Source organism: Psammomys obesus, unplaced genomic scaffold, assembly GCF_907164565.1.
Source record: "Psammomys obesus unplaced genomic scaffold, mPsaObe1.curated_primary_1811, whole genome shotgun sequence".
Lineage (NCBI taxonomy): Eukaryota > Metazoa > Chordata > Mammalia > Rodentia > Muridae > Psammomys > Psammomys obesus.
Genome location: NW_026585895.1, coordinates 46,408,695 through 46,425,683, shown reverse-complemented (window position 1 = coordinate 46,425,683; position 16,989 = coordinate 46,408,695). Strand labels below are relative to the sequence as shown.

At 42.8% G+C, this 16,989-nt stretch overlaps 1 protein-coding gene across 4 annotated transcripts in view; it reads left to right on the top strand.

The window, feature by feature from the left end:
- The window catches only part of Mapkap1 (MAPK associated protein 1), a 211,840-nt gene that overhangs the window by 148,837 nt on the left and 46,014 nt on the right, over window positions 1-16,989 (top strand). For all 4 annotated transcript variants that reach the window (XM_055600538.1, XM_055600536.1, XM_055600537.1 and 1 more), the window contains one exon: window positions 5,863-5,970. In XM_055600538.1, the coding sequence (XP_055456513.1) occupies window positions 5,863-5,970 (108 nt within the window). The remainder of the gene's footprint in view (window positions 1-5,862; window positions 5,971-16,989) is intronic.

Sequence of the window (16,989 nt, the reverse complement as noted above, 5' to 3'; positions counted from 1 at the left end):
ATGGGCTATTGATTACTCATCTCTTGTCTGAGCTTGGCACATTATTGATGCTCAGAAAATGTTAGATGGCCTATGGATGTTCACAGCACATATCCTTTGATGTCTGTGCTGTCATGGCTTGTTCTGTGAGTTCTGACATTTACTCATTTTCAAACCATATGATGGACCTGAGAGGCCAGGAAACTAGGTAGTCCTGGCTACTGAGCAAGACTCTACTCTTAAATGCTGCATATAGTGTCAAAGTAAGGTTTTTAAAAGAAGTACGTACCCTCCCTACCCCATAGTCTTTGACTGTCATGAGAAAGAGTGGGGCCAGCATTTCTAGCCACCATGTGTCTACCCTTGATGGCTTTGCCTGTTGTGCCCCGTGGCTAGGGGCCTGTTGCTACCTTGTTGAGTATTTCTGCTTCAGCATTAACAATAATAGTTCTATTGCCTGAGCACTTTGCCAGAGGGAGTTTTTGATCATCTCATGTCATCCTCACAGCAGACTTGTGAGCAGAGTTCTGTTGGACCCATTTTATAGATGATTAAGTAGTGTGCCAGAATGCACAGCTGGCAGCACTCCTTGTTTTGAAGTATAAGTACCAGGGCTTGCTTCTTTATTTTATTTTATTTTTATTTTTTTTTTTTTTATTTTTTTGCCTTAGCTATCCTTGCCTCTTACTTGCTAATTGTAGCTTTTTCTGACTATAAGAAACTCTTTACGATGGTGAATGGAAAATAGTTGACATGAAAATGTAACTATGAGCCGTGGACTCTTATCCTTTTCCTTTCATAGGCCAGTATCGACAAATGCACTGATCAGTCAACTACATGAAAGGAAAAGAAAAATACAGGTTAACTGGCAAGGTGTCCTGAAAAGGAGCTGGCACAGGAAGTACCCGCATCACACGGTTCACACTGAGTACCGCCACGTTTTCTGATGGACAAAGGGGAAAGAGATGTTAGTGGTAGATGTTAGTGACAGATTTATGCCAAGTTTTGTGACAACACAAAAGCAACCAAGTACTTTGGGGAAGAGCCACATTCCACAGCACCAAGGTCTTCAGAAAAAAGACACATACTGACGTGCCATAGGACGGCTTCCTATCGGGTGTCAGCTCCAGCTGGTTCTCACAGTTCAGGAACCATGTGCTAAAACTCTTCATGTTTCAGTCAAGAGTCAAAGGGATCAAGGAAGCCACACTGAGTGTGCATCCCTGAGGTGACATATTACAGATTTTCTTTGAAACGTCTGTGCTGGGATGTGTGCCTTGGGCTTATAAAGCCTGTCTGCATATTGTAGTCTGGAACTCTCTCAGAGTGCCAAAGCAGTGTCTTGTTCCCATACCATTTTGTGCTCCGGCATTGCTGCAATAACTACACCATAGGAATGCCCAAGCAGTTCCCAGAACCTTCCCTCTTGTTCCCCTTTGCTATGCACCAGGGGGCATGTGGCTTCAAGCACAACTGTGACATTTTAAAACCTTTTTTTTGCAAAGGTTGGACACTGCCTTGAGAGCTGTGTACTGTTCAATGTGAAAGACTTTTCGATTTCATAAAATCATGTTTTTGGCAAAAAGCACATTCATAGAAATTGACCCCCAGCTCATCTTTTTAAAATGACTTTCTAGCTGCTGTTCTTTCCGTGGAAAGAGCACACAGTTGTTGGAGATGTAGTGTGGTAGATTGGGTGAAGGGTGTGCTAATCTGGATTATTATTTACTGAGAATCTGGTGGATCATCATGGCATAGAGAGGATGGGCCTGGGGCTCACCAGCAAACACCCTAGTCCCACCACTGCCCAAAGGACATGGAGCAGAGTCTCAACTCTGAGTCCCAGTTTCTGTTAAGTGGGATTTTTGCTCCTTTCTTCCCAAGGTATCCAAAGAATAAATGAGATGATCTGTAGGGAAGGCCTAAAGCAGTCCCTGGTGCAAGTAGTCCTCAGAGTGATGGTAGATGATCAGAGTTATGACCCTTCACTCCTGCTACAGTTTTAGGATAGAGATAGTGGCAGCATTCCTCTAAACACCATTGCAGTGTTCTAGTTTGTTCGCTGTTGCTTTGGTAGAATACCAGGACCAGAAACAGCTTAAGGAAGGAAGTGTATTTTGGCTCATGGTTCCTTGGGGGTAGTGTACAGGAGCAGGAAGCTGAGAGATCACATCTCAGCAGCACATAGGAAACAAAAAATGAACCAGAAATGGGATGAGACTATAAATTCTCAAAGCCCATCCCTACTGATGTGCTTCCTGCAGCAGGGTTCCACATCCTAAAGGTTATATAGCTTTCCCAAACAGAACCATTTACAGACCATGAGTTCACATACATTAGCCTATGGGGGCATGTCTAGTCAAACCCCATAGTCAATATCATACACACAGTCAGACATCATACAGCCCTTGGCTCATGGACTCCTCAGACAACCCTCTGAGGTTGATGCTGTTATTATCCCCATATTACAGATGAAGAAACAGACAGAGGTTAAATAAGTTGGCAGTGTCATAAACTAAATGACTCAGCCAGGACCTGGACCAAGGCAATTGAGCCAAGCCTAAGCTGTCTTGCCTCTCACTTGGGTCCGGTTTGCTCTCATTGCATGGAAGCTATTGATCTGACCTTTTTCGGAGAGGGTATGTGAAAGTCTTCCTCTGCAAGATCTCTTAGCTAATTCCCTGGCAAGAATTTAGGTCTTGAGTCGTATCTTCAGCAAAAGAACCTTATCTTCCCCAAAGCCAAAACCCGTCAGCCCCTCAGCAAGTTTAGAGATGGTTTGCAGCTTGTTCTTTCCTTCCTAGGGAACAGTCGAGACACCCAGAACAGATAGTAACCCCGAGTGGAGTTCACTTCCCAGCAAATTGAGAGTGATAGGAAAGTTCTTTTTTTGTTTGTTTGGTGTTTGGTTTTTCAAGACCGGGGTTTTCTATGTAGCCTTGGCTGTCCTGGACTCGCTTTGTAGACCAGGGTGTTCTCCAACTCACAGAGATCTGCCTGCCTCTGCAGCCTAGGATTACAGGCATGTGCCACCATGCTTGACTGGAAAGTTATTAAAGAAAGATTGCTGTGGGCATAGTAGCTCAACAGATAAAGGACCATGTGATAGAAGAACAACAACTCCTCCACATTGTCCCCTGATTGTCACACACTGGGCTATGATGTAGGTGTCACCACACATACAAAGTTGTGGCTTGTTGTTGTTGTTGTTGTTTAATGAAAGGTGGAAAGATCTTGGATAGGAAGATAAGGAGATCTCCTTTGCATTGGGGCCTGTATTATCATGGACCAGATTATAGCCATAGCTCAGGGAGTTGGTGAAGTTCATCAGAGGCCTGTATTACCATGGACCAAAGCACAGCTATAGCTCAGGGTGTTGGTCAAATTCATCGGGGGCCTAAATCACCATGGACTGGAACACAGCCATAGTTCAGGGTGTTGGTGAAGTTCATTAAAATAAATTATTTTAGGTCATTTTCATTTTGAATTTATGTAAACCACAAGTCAAGTGATTCTGAACCAGATGAATCCACAAATCTATAAAAATCTATATTTATGATGTAAGCTGTGACCTCTGTAATTGGCCAGTAATTTATAGTTTGCAGGAGGAGGAAAAGCTCAGGGCTCCGGAATGATAAATCCAAAAAGACCTTGGGTCATATTCCCCCTCTTTCTGCTTCTTAACTGTGATCTTGGGCAGGTTTCTTCCTGGGGTCCTGTCTGTAAAATGGGCCACTACAGCTGCCTTTCACAGTCCAGTAGGAGCAAAGTGTGTTTGTTTGGCAGGTAGTAAAAACAAGAGAAAATATCCTAAAAGCCACAGGAAGATACATGCTTTTAATAGATACATGATTTTAATAGAAAGATTTGAACAAATAGCATATAAAAGTGTTGCACAGAGTTGCTTTCAGGATTAGGGACCCTTAGCTCCCCTGACTTCCCTGATCTCTGCTTCCCAGGAAGTTGTAGAGACTGGAAATTAAAAAAAAAAAAAAAAAAAAAAAAAAATCAAAGAAAAGCAACCTAAAATTTCCTGTGCAGTAGCCAGGCCTTGGTTCCCAGTGGTCAGGAAAGGGAAGACAGACATGCTGGCCACCTTCCCACTTGAGAACCCCAGTACCTATGCAGTTCTGAGAGTACCCCTGCCAGGGTACTGAGTGACTTAGGATGAAACTGCATGAATGGATCTGTTTCAGTTAAATTATTGCATGTGAAAGGCTCTTCCAAGATCCACACTATGTGTGGTTTAAAAAAAAAAAAAAAAAAAAGACACAGAAATTGGAAACATTTTAGGTATCTGCAACCTTTTAGGTTATAAAAATAGCCTTTGTTGTATGGAAATTTGGAAAACCAAAGGTGTGCATAATTCTATTGTTGTAATGTAACAGCAATTCACACTGTAGAAACAGCTTTCTTATCCCTGTACATTTTTACAACTGTAATTATTCCATAAAAATTGTGCCTTAGTTTTTTAAAATAGCATGCTGTAAACATTTTTACAATATTAAATAGCTTAGTATTACTTTTAATGTCTCAGTAGTATTCCAAAATACTTCATTTAGCAGGCTCTTTGTTATCAAATCTAAGTTGTTCCAAATTTTGAGTGTATCATAAAACTATCAGATGTTAATATCTGGGGATTGGGGGTGGCTTGGGGATTGCTTCCAGGACCTCCATGGACACCTGAATCTGTAGGTGCTCAGGAACCTTTTATAAATGGTGTAGTGTTTGCATGGCACACTCTCCCCATAGCTCTGATCTCTAGAGTACATTCAATGCCTGGTACAACGCAGACACTGGGTGGTTGCTGCATGGAGGGTGAGGAATGATGAGAGAGAGTCAGGAGAGTATAAACACAACTTTTACCAAGTGTTTTCAGTCTGCAGTGGTTGAACACACACAACACAGACACAGGGGGCTGATGGTTATAGTTAAACTTTGTACCTAGATCCCACTGTAAATTATAGAAGTAGGTGCCTGCTGACACATTGCACTGCTGGAGGTGCTGGGAATGGAGGCTTAGTCCTGCACTGTCTCTGCTGCCATCCTCAGCTCTCACACCTTCTTCTATCTGACCAAACACACCTTTTAGAGTCAGAGTAATGAGGCACAGTTTGAATCTGATCTTTTGACCCATTAGGTGTTAATTGATATTTAGGTTGACAAAGAAATAATGAATAAATGTATAAAATGTTCTGCTGTCTTCCTAGATCTGCCATAACCCTTAGGTACAACAGGATGGGTAGAATTCTTGGTTGCCAGAGTACTGAACCTATATCTCCAATGTTTCCACAAGTGTGTCAGTAAAAGCTTGAACAATGTCTTTCCACTACCAAATCCAGAGCTGGAGAGTCACTCTGTAACTTAGACTTTTTGAACTATCTTAGCGTTCTGTACATAGCTCCTAATTGTAACTGGTTAATATGCAGTGATAATTATGAATAAGTGCCTTGGCAGCAGTGCCTTCTGTGGAGCCCTAGGTGTCTTGGAACTCAGTGTAGACCAGGCTGGCCTCAAACTTACAGAGATCTGCCTGCCTCTGTCTTGTGAGTGTTTTATCCATGTCATCTTGGTCTTCATCATACTTCTTGTAAGGGTCCCTCTCTGCATATAGGAAACAGGTGCAAAGAGGATGGTAACCTGCTCCATATCAGAGAAATGGGGGAATTGTGTGTGCCTCCAGTTCATTCTGACTTAGATATCTTACGTGGTGTGTGGGAAAGAGCTGACTCTGCCAGGGTGAGGAAAGCCAGTTTCTGCCATCTTAGTTACACCCTTGTGACAGATGTTTTTCCTTTGACTTTCCCCAGTGTGTGGTAATTTCTGAGTGTTACATTCACCATTTCAGACTTCCCCCTTCCTCCTGCCCCTTTGATCTTCCAGGCCCTCAGTACCGCCTGGAGAAGCAGAGCGAGCCTAACATCGCGGTGGACCTGGAGAGCACGCTGGAGAGCCAGAACGCCTGGGAGTTCTGCCTGGTCCGCGAGAACAGTACGTTGGCTGTCTCACTCTGTGCTGCTTTGCCTGTTGCAAACATGATGAGGAGTGACATGTTTGAGAGTACTTGCTGGCCTGGCTTCCCTAAGCAGATGAAAAGAAACTGTTTTCCAGAGTGGACCACAGCTAGAAGTGTGTCCCAAAGTAGAATGATAGATTCTGTGCTGTTCTGTAGTCTGCATCCTGTTTAGTGCTCTGTGATTAATAGTTTGCTCTTGAATTACATCTTCCTAATTTTGGAACAGCCTTAAGAGGCACTTTCTCAGGCAAAGGCTCTTTTGTGTATACAGCGACTGGCCTTGTCAGTGTCCACTGCTTAACATCATGTTTTGGAAAAATTTAACCACTTGAATATTCTCAGCAGAAAGCATCAGAGTGACTGCAAGTACCACATTGATGACTGAATTTCTTTTCTTGTCTCCAGTTTCTGAGTTGTGAGGTTCTGTCACCCCTCTGCTAGATGCTCCCCAAACAAGAGGCGATAAACTGCCCACAGCCAGTCCTGCTCCTTAGCTGTTTCTTCTGCCTGAAGTGCTCTTTCTCTCCTCATCCTTGTCTCAGTTTTATTGTCATATCCACAGAGATAGCCCCATCACTCAAACCTGGTTCATTCCTCATCTGGGCTCCCAGGATGCTATCTCAGAGCACTCTGTTTTTCCTTCATAGCATGTACTTCTGTTATTTATTTTGCTTAATAACTGGCTAATGTCTACCTCCCCCCACTGAACTATAGGTCTTTGAGGCCATTCCTGACCCATACTAGTTGTTCCTCATTAACTCAGCAGTCTCCTAAGGACTACATCTTACAGGAGCTCAGGGGAACCAGACTGGATGAGTGAGTAAATAAAAGGTCTTTAGTCCTGCCACTGACTCTCAGTGTAGATCAGACTGCTGCTTTTTGCCCAGAGCCTTTGGTTGCCTCTCCTGGAACAGCGTGCACACATTTACCAAGAAAGGGAAATGTAGTTTTGCCACTTAGAGCATACTCTCAAATATAAAGATTGATGGCCTCACTATCTGCAACTGGTTATAAGAATCCTATGTAAGAACATGTAAAATTAAAACTTAGTGGTGCCTACATGTAGGTAAGTAATAAATGTTTATGAATGTGTGTTCCTATCAAGAATCTAATATTCAAGTATTTTTATGCAAAATCTGATGTCCTCCCCTAATCAGAAATATTCCTGCTGGACTAGGCATAGTGGCAGTGTGCATGGGAGGCCGAGGCAGGGATATTCAGGAGTTCAAGGTTATCAATAGCTATGTGAATCTAAGGCCAGCCTTCATAAGACCATATCTCAACTAAAATAGATAAATCCTTATGGGTGGGGAGAATCTGAGGATATTGGTGCCCTTATGATAGCTTGGTGTATCAAGAGGTCTAAGAACTTTTTACACAAGATTTCCACTTTGGGGAATCTACCTTGAGAAAAGAGCTGAAATGCAACCAAGAGTTATGTTCAGTGATATTTTTCATAGTGTTTTGGGGATTTATGTGGTTTGGGTTGGGTTGGGTTGGATTTTTTGGTTGTGGTTGGTTTTTTTTGTTGGTTGGTTGGTTGGTTTTTTTTCAAGACAGGTTTCTCTGTGTAGCCTTGGCTGTCTTGGACTCACTTTGTAGACCAGGCTGGCCTCTAACTGACAGTGATCTGCCTGCCTCTGCCTCCCTGAGTGCTGGGATCAAAGGTGTGCACTACCACACCCAGTTTACAGTTTCTTGATATGCTGAATGACCACAATAAAATTAGCCTAGAAATCAAGAAAAGAGAGAGAAAATCTGTATGCATTTGGAAATTGAGAAGTAAGTGTCAGCGCCTGTGAGTGAAAAAAGAATAATAGTAGAAATTAGAAAATATTTTGATGAATTGGTGAAAATCATGTATGTTAAAGATTATGGATATGGCTACAGCAGCATGTAAGAAAGTGTTGCAGAAGCCTTCAGATTTATATATTACAAAAGAAAAGTAATGAACTGAGAATTCAGCTTTAAAAAGTATATCAAAACAAAACAAAAAAAAAAGCCTAAGAGACTGAAAGGAGGTAGAAAAGATCAGAAACTATTGAGCTAGAAGACCCAGAAACACCAAAAAGACTCATAAAATCAGTAAAAGTCTTTTGAAATGGATCAAAGTCAAGGAAGAAAAATATCAGAGAAACATAGGTAGTATAAAGGCGTGAAAAGGAGACACATAACAGATCCTACAATCATCAAAAATACAGCACAAGGGGTGTACATATGTGTAAATTCCCTTACCTGTACATAAGCATAGGAAGCCAGAGCCTGACATCAGCTGTAGTCACTCCTGCAGTCAGTCTCCCTGATCTTTTGAAGCAGGGTCTCACTGAACCTGAGTTCATGGCTCTGACTGCCTAGCCATCAAAGCCCAGAGATCCTTCTATCTCTCATCCTTGTGCTTGCATCGCCACTACTTTACCCACTAAGCCATCTCCCCAGCCCAGACAAGATTATTTTGAAAAAGTTCACAGTAAAAATGTAGATGAAAAGAATGAATTCCTGGAAAAAGTGAACATCAGGATTGGCACAAAAAGAAATATGGATGTTCTGGTTAATTTTGAAATTTAATTAGTGTTTGAAAACCTTCCACAAAGAGAACTGAAGTAAGACATGGGGGGACACCTGCTGCTCCAGGGAGATTGTTCTGGAGCTTGTGGGTGACATGAGGCAGTATAACTTTGGTACTTAACCCCAGTAATGAGCACCACACAAGACAGAAACATTTCAGACCAATCTTAGAGAAATCCAAAAAAATCCCAAACAAATCATTAATACATCAAGTCCAACATTTTATTGGAATCATACTCCATTGCTAAGTTGGATTTACTCTAGAGTGCAGAATTACTTCAATGTTAACCACACCTGGATGATGTAATTTGCTGCAGTAATGGTAAAAGGAGGGGGGAAATGTAGATACAGAATTTTATCCATCCATCCAACCATCCATCTGTTATTTCTGCCATTAAATGTTGTACTTAAGTGTTGAAGAGATGGTTTAGCAGGTAAGCATGCTTATATAGAGAGTGTAGGTTTGCAGAGGACCTAGGTTTGGTTCCTAACACAGCTGGCACCTCACAACAGCCTGTAACTCCAGCTTATGGCCTCTTAGGACACCTGTACACACGTTTGTACACATATACACACACAAATAAATTCTTAAAGAAATAAGTTGTGTTTAGCAAGTTTGGTGATCTGCACCAAGGATAGTCATCTTGGTGTAGCATCAAAGGGAAGAAATGTCAGCGATGTACTGGCACACACAGATGTGTTCACACTTGGACTTGTGAAAAGTTTTTTTTTTTTTCTTTTTCTGGAAATCGAAGTATAGGAATTAAGCTTCGATTGCTTCTTCCATCCTGTTTCTCCTCCCATAGATAACAGGTGTCTTTCCAGGGATGGTCTGTGCACATTCATATGTAAGGGAATAGTTAAGTGCATATGCAAGTACACATACACACATTCATGTTTGTATTTTCTCCCAAAAAAAAAAAGAAAGAAAGAAAGAAAAGAAAAGAAAGAAAGAAAAACAGTGATGACTTACAGCATTGTTATTTTATCATCTTAATGGTGCACTGGAATTTACTCTGCACTGATTCACATACTCTACATGTAAATCTATATGTTCCTTAACTGCTGCTACTGCTCCATAGCTTTTTATGACACAGCTTGCTCTTGTTTTTAAATGAGGCCCAGATTTCTTAGATTAGGAAGAAAAGGAAGAAAAAAAAAAGGTTGTGAGGATTAGTGAGTGAAGCTGTGGCTTGTAGGCCGTAGCTCTTACTCCACAAGTCTCAGCTGTGTAGCCTTCCCGAGCCCAGTACTCCTCTCCCCAAGGCTTTGTCCTGTGGTACAGTTCTGGTGTTCCGAGTCAACACTACTGCAAATGAGGAAGAAGGAAAAACAAACAAAACCCAAAACACCACTGTTTGCGAATGATAAAGGCCGAAAGCAGTCAGAATTTGATGGACTATTGTGAGTTAGTTGTATAAAATAAAAGCAAAATATGAAAAGCATATTATTTTCATAAAAAAATGTTTAAAAACTAACTAGGGATCCCAACTAAGAAACATATTGTTCTCTACTAGCCATCTACAAAGAAGCTGGATCAACACAACAATATTTCAAAACTGGACTTGTTTGCTTTTCACTGTTTTGGTATGTTTGGTCAGGCCAAGTTCACTACCCTTCAGAGCCATGTTCAAGCCATGCATTACAACACACATTGGAAACTGTTCTTTCCTGTCCGTGGCTTCCTGTCATGCCCTTACTACTCTGAGAGCAGTAGCATTTTATTGAAACTGTGGGCAGTTTAGCTGCCTCCATGCTGCTCATGACAGGAGTCACTGTGTTCTCATCTGAGGCTCTTAGGATAGTACCTAGTGCATAATTAGCATCGGGGAATGTTGGCTTTAACTAAGAAATAATGTAGGGTAGCTCTCTGTGGCTGGTAGAGCATTAGGGCACAAGGTGTGGTGGTCTGGAACCCATGGAGCTGTCAGAGCCTTTGCCATGATGGACAGAGAAGAGTGACCTGGAATGGAGGACCAAGAGAAAGCAGGGTGCTTTCTGGCACTGGCTTGAAAAACCCATAACATAAATAGCAGCTTTTCAGCTTTTCTTCAGAGGAATGGCTCTTAATGTTTTGGGTTTGGGGGGCAGAGTTTCTCTGTGTAGCCCTGGCTGTCCTGAAAGTCTCTGTAGACCAGGCTAGCCTAGATCCTCCTGCCTTTGCCTCCCAAGCACTGGGATTAAAGACATGCATCACCACTGCCCAGCTGGTTCATGACATTTTTTAAAGTAGTCACACCCAACAGTGTTTTAAAGTCTTTTATTGATGCCTACATGATCTTGTACGGAACATTTTCCAAGTGCTTCCTCCCATTTTTTTAAACTCTTCTACAGACATTATTCTCATTGTAAGAAGACTTTCCCAAAGCTACCCAGCTAGAAACCACATAGCACCAAAACCTGAAGTCAACACTGACTCCAAAGCCTGCTCTAAAATAACCTGAATTTCCAAACTTGGAAATGGTTGTGGCAATTGTCTTTGTACTCTGTGGGAGAGAAACTTGCAGATGAACTGATGTGACAAGTTTCTGCCTAGGGACTAAGAGCTCACACATTTGTGCTTGGATCTTGGCCTAAATAAGAATGTGACAAGCCAGAGTTCTTGAGCTTTCCAGTTTGGATCCTTGTCTCATAATCTACTACATTCTAAGCCAGCTGTCTGCTTCAAAGCTGGAAGCAGACCAGAAGGAACCAGTGAGTACATTCTGAGGAGGAGGTAGCAGTAAACTCCCATTCTTGTTCAAGCTTCCATATAAATCCTGGTACCAAACTGAGCCCCAATATTCTCTTGTGCCAAATGCTCTTGGGTGACCTTTCACACTGATCAAATGTGGGTCTCTCATTCAGAGCCTTAAAAGAAAAGAACAGCTTCATCCATAGCTTTGAGATAGGAACTCTGAAATTCCTCATCATCAGGGCCAAAATTTGCCCAAGATTAACCTAGCTTAAGGGACTTCCTAGAAACTGCCAAGCTCTGTCTCTTTATCATCACCAGGCTGCTATCATAATAGTGAGCATAGTGATTGTCATATAGGGATTGTCACTATAGCCAGGTTGACCTTAGGTGAAGTACTTGGCAGCCTCTGATATTGGACACATCATGCATGGCCCTCTCCAAGACTCAGTTTTCTGTGGAGGTATTTTGTGAAGATGGAATGGGATGTAACAACCTTTCAGGCAAATGTAGTTATGTTTCTTTTAGAGAGGAGGAAACTGAGATTCTGAGAGGGGAAGTGATTTGCTAATGTTTTATGAATACTGATGAGGAGCCTGCAAAAACCAAATTGTGTCTTTTTCCATTAAGTTACTGAACCTAGTTCCTTTACTTCCTTAACAGAAGGTACTATAGAAAGAGGTTAGAGTGGTATCATTCAACATCCTTCAAAGGAGATGTGCACAATGCTTACAACCTTCCATAATTTCAGTGCCTTCCTGAACTGAACTTCCTTTATTTAAGGTCATACAACAAAGGATGGATAGTCTGCAGATAGACTATGGTGGAACAAATGATCTACAGGGTCAGAGAGGCCTTATTTAATTCTCCCTTAAAGACCTAGGAGAGCAAGTCTTTAAAGCCTGCTAGGATCCCTGGCTACCACATCCTGGGCTCAGAGTCCCTCTCCTTCCTCCTCTTTGAGTATACTTGGTGGACTTACCTGCTACAAGCTAGACTGCAGCCCCATCACCCTGGACAGTGGCCAGATGTGAATGCCCTCTGTCTCTCATTCCCCTGATAGTGTGTACCGCCTGCATCCCAGCCCTGATGTCCTCTCTCTGCTCTTGAGGAAACTGGGCCTTCACAAGGGCATGTTTCTCCATGATTAGAATTGACTCTCCTTCCCATCCCCATTGAAATAGAAAGAGAAAGAAAACTGAAGGAAAGAGTGTTGCTTTTTTTTTTTTTTTTTTTTTTTTTTTAATGTGTTTCCAGAAACATTAGTGATGCTTACTCACAGCAGGCCCATTCCTCCTCCTGTCTGCTCTCCGCCTGGTCGGGAGACTCCCTGGTGGTTTCTCTCTGCTCACGGAGGCCTTGCTTTCTTCTGTTACAAATTAATAATCTCGCCAGTTTCTATCACGTTCGTTGAACGAAGGGCTTTAAAGCTCTTTTATTAGACCGCAGTAGTACTAGTCAAATACAAAGGAAAATGTGAGCATGCAAATAAACTCTGTTTACAAGGAGCAGTGACTTGCGGCACTCATGGTCCATATTTCAGGTTGACTTATTGCTGTAAGGCAGTGGCTTGTCTGGCTTGGAGGTAGGTGTTCTTTGTAAGGAATTTTCTACTTGATGTTGCATAACAGCATCTTGGACACTAACAGAATTTAAATGAAATAGAAGTGTTACCTCACAGTTCCTCTGTCCACCTCTTGCTGTCTGCTAGCAGGAGCAGGTTGGTCCTGTGTATGGGGGGAAAGGTAAGATGTTTGGCACAGCTTTGTCACTTGGGCAAGTACTCCATGAGCCTCAGTTCTCCATGTGATGAATGTGATGGTGACCCAACCCTGTGGGGCTGTTGCCAGGTGTCAACTATGGAAGCAAGTAAATGACACTCACTATACATTAAAAGCTCAGAATGAACTATGGTGCACCATTTGAGGGTTGGCCATTACCAAACACTTGTCTCAGAGGCCCTCCCACTAACACTGCTCTGACCTATTGTGGCTTTGTCCTGGTACTCCTCCCAGTAGCCTCTCACACTTCCCACAATCCTTTTGGGCAAAGAAGGAGTGGACCCCTAGGGCTAAAAGCTGTGCTGACCTGGATAGGAAGCAAACCTGTGCCCTGTCCACAGGTTTGAGTAATGAAAGCCTCCATTGTGCTGTATGGGCTGAGAACTTCCATGTGAATTGACTTTCTCTCTCTTCCCCTTTCTGAAAAGTCCCCCCTTTCATTTTATCATTAGGTAGTAATTAGTATTCAAGGGAAATTGGTCTTAATATATTAAAATTGGTTAAGTGCATTTAGACCTGTACCACAGCCAATGTCTTATTGGAAAATGTAATTGGGGACTCTGTGTATGTAATTAATTGAATTACAATTAAGAACTTTCATTAAGCGATACACTGGTACATTAGAGCAGTAAGAAAACATGTTTGACGAGCCGCAAACCCTGTCTGAGCTCTAAGTGAGGGCACAGAGCCTTGCTCTCTTCCATCTGGCCCCTGGCCCCAGAATGTGCCCTGCTGCCCCCAGTAATGGTTTTGGTAATGCATCAGGTGACATTTCCTGCAGTGATTGCACGGGAGGTGGGTTTCTTTCAGCATTGTGCTCTATCTCTTGATTCTGAAGTCAGAGAGAGAAACACCTCAGTGTTGGTCAGATTTTCTAGTTCTTGGGTTTTCTGCCATGTAAACTGTCCAATGTGAGGATCCCTGGAGAACCCCATTACTGTCCCTCTTTCCTCAGCAGAAACAAAGACACCTTGGAGGAAGAAGTGTTGGAAATTTTGCCAGCCCACCTTGCAAGCTAACCCATCATGAGCCCTAGATCCCACTCTGCAAATGGTCACACTCCAGCTCTCAAAGGCAGTTCTTTTCACTCTGAATGTGTATTGTTCATTTGTCCTTTACACATTGACATTGGATCTCAGTTGATAGGCTTGAAGAGTGACCAGCAAAAGACTAGTCCTGATACACTGTAGAGACAAGGGATAGTGAAGAGCAGACAAAAGAGATTTACCCACAGCCGGAGGAGGAACAGATAAAGGGACTCAGCAAAACCCAAGTCTGCCTTTCAGGTGCTGAGTTGAAGTGGAGGGAAGAGGAAATACAGTCTTAGTAAAAGTGTGGCCCTGCCCATCTCTGGCCCCTCATGGCTCAGCTCTGGTCCCTCCAGCAAGATATTCTGATAAAGCTGCTACATTGTTCATCTGTTACTCCTGGAGGCTGAAGCCTCACCCTCATCTGAATGGGAAAGAGGCATCTGTCCTGCATGGTTTTGCTCTTATAACTCAAGGTGATTCAAGGAAGTAATTCACCTCTCTTTCCTCCATCAAAAATCCATAAAAAATGAAGACAGCTTTTATACTGAAGTAGTTTTTGATATCAAGTGGGTGCAAGGGAAGAGCCAGCGCTTTCATTTAGCAAAGGTGGTTTTAAGTGTCTCTTTCAAGAGGAATAAGTTCTTTGAGGAAAGAGAAGACTGAGTCAAGCAGTAGTTAAGAGAATGTTTTAAGCTAGACACTGTTCATCTGAAGCCTTAAGACAGGAGTGTGCTTAGCACTGAGAGGGCCATCCTGACCTGAGCATGAGTGCAGGGAGCTGAGGGCTAGCCCCTTCTGTGATCTGTTCTTGTCGAAGATTCTGCAAACCTAAAGCTGCTTCTTTCTCATCACCTCATAAAGCAAGATTACCTTGATTTATTGAGGGAGAGCTGACATCTCTACGTGGGAAGTCCTCCAGCAGACTGACTCTGGCTCCAAGAATTTAATCAATTAAACACTGTGACAGCAAGGATCCCCACTCAGGTTGTAGCATATCCTATATCCTACTGTGTGATCCTGGTGGCTTTAAAGAGAGTACTGCAGAGGGGCCTGTGTGTGTTATAGTATATCACCTATTGATCGTTTTTAGAGACCAGCAAAAATGACTAGCAGCTGAAGGGAAGTGTTTAATAGAAGGGAAGCTTTGAGCTTATGGGACTTTGGGGACCTAAACGGCTTCTGGAAAAAAGTGATGGATGCAGAGCACTAAGGAAGAGTTTTTCTCCACGACTCGCTCAGGCATCAGCATTGCATCTGACTGGGAAGAGAGACATTTCAGTCTTGTTCCTGGTTCTTTTGTTCCAGCAGGGCAGGCATGTTTGTGGTTCATTTCCTCGATACAATTATGGCCTGTGGAGTTGTACAGCTCCAGCCCATTGAAGGAATGCCTTTACCCAAAGGAGTGGTTACAAAGAGCCTTCAGTTCCTGGCTCCAGCATTCACAGGTGCAGGGCTATAGAACCAGATGACACATTGAGCCACTTGTTTGAGGAGGCTATCGTCTGAGCTAAAAGGACTTTGGGAAATGAAAGGAGATCATGTGTTCATAGTGCACACATATAGCATCTAATATATATATATAGCATCTATGTATAGCATCTAATATAGTGCATTTATACACACTCAGTAAATGTCCTCAGTGCACCCTGGCTGCTGAAGTGTTGGACCCATGGTGAGTTCCAGAGATCCATGTGAACTCACAGGGTGAATGAGGTATAAGCCTCAGATTCTACATACCGCACAACTTTCCAGATCAGAGTTTATGTCTACAAAGCTCTGTTGGTAGCTTTGGTTGAACATTTACTGAGTGACGGTGTGCCATATAGTGTGGAATTCCCCAGCCTGCAAGGAGTGCCTATCCACAAGGAGAGCACAGGTGCTTACGGGAAAGAATCCCAATGAGAGCCTTCCCCAGATCACTGCAGCTTTCAAGAGATAAGCCAAGGAGGGCTTTATTGAACTAGACTTTGAAGCATGGATATTTTGAAGAAGAAAGGATGCCCTGGCCACATCGTACAATCTGAAGAGAGTCCAACTTTGCTAAAGCAGATGTGGTTGGGGAATAGAAAGGATTGCAAGACTTTGAGGTAGAGTGGAGGCAGCTGTGATTGTTTTCCCTTCCCCAGTCTGTTCCTTGCACAGCCATGTTTTTCTGTGTGCCAGAACTCCCCACCTTTAGACTCTTCTCTCCTGTCCTCCCCTGTCCTTCTCCCTACCTTGTCCTGCCCCCCCTCCCTTCTCCATCCAAAAGCAAGCACTTTCTCTTTTCTAAACACTCACTCTCTGTGTGCTTAATTGCTTGCTCAGAGTTCCTACTCCTTTCTCCTTATCTGAGAACCCTGCCTGCTCAGTTCCTACACTGGCCCAGCCTCTATTTTTTGGTGTCTATTTCTGGGTTGTAAGGACATATCAGGGTTGTGTCATGAGAAATTGAAAGATGAGCATATGGGCTGGAGAGATGGCTCAGAGGTTAAGAACACTGGCTGTTCTTCCCAAAGGTCCTGAGTTCAATTCCCAGCAACCACATGGTAGCTCATGGCCATCGATAGTGAGATGGTACCCTTTTCTGCTGCACAGGCAGAATGCTGTATAAATAATAAATAAATCTTTTTTTTTTTTAAAGGTAAGGATATAAGAGAGAATGCATACCTTCTGATTGCTCTCTAGCGTTGTTATAAGACACTGAAGTTGTTGTAACTTGCACTAGACCAGGCCCTTTAGACTTGGTCTGAGACCCACTGAGCCAGGGGATGAACTTGAAAGTCCTGTGTAGCTTGCTCTATGGAGAAAGGAAATTTGCCCATATCATACAGTAAGTTCATCTGAGCTTTGACTTAATGACTAGTGCCTACTCATTTGAAAAAAAGCTTTGTGCCTCTAAACGTTTCCCTTGGTGCCTATAAAATCACCTGTATAAAACACTTTTTAAAGTGGCCAGTTGTA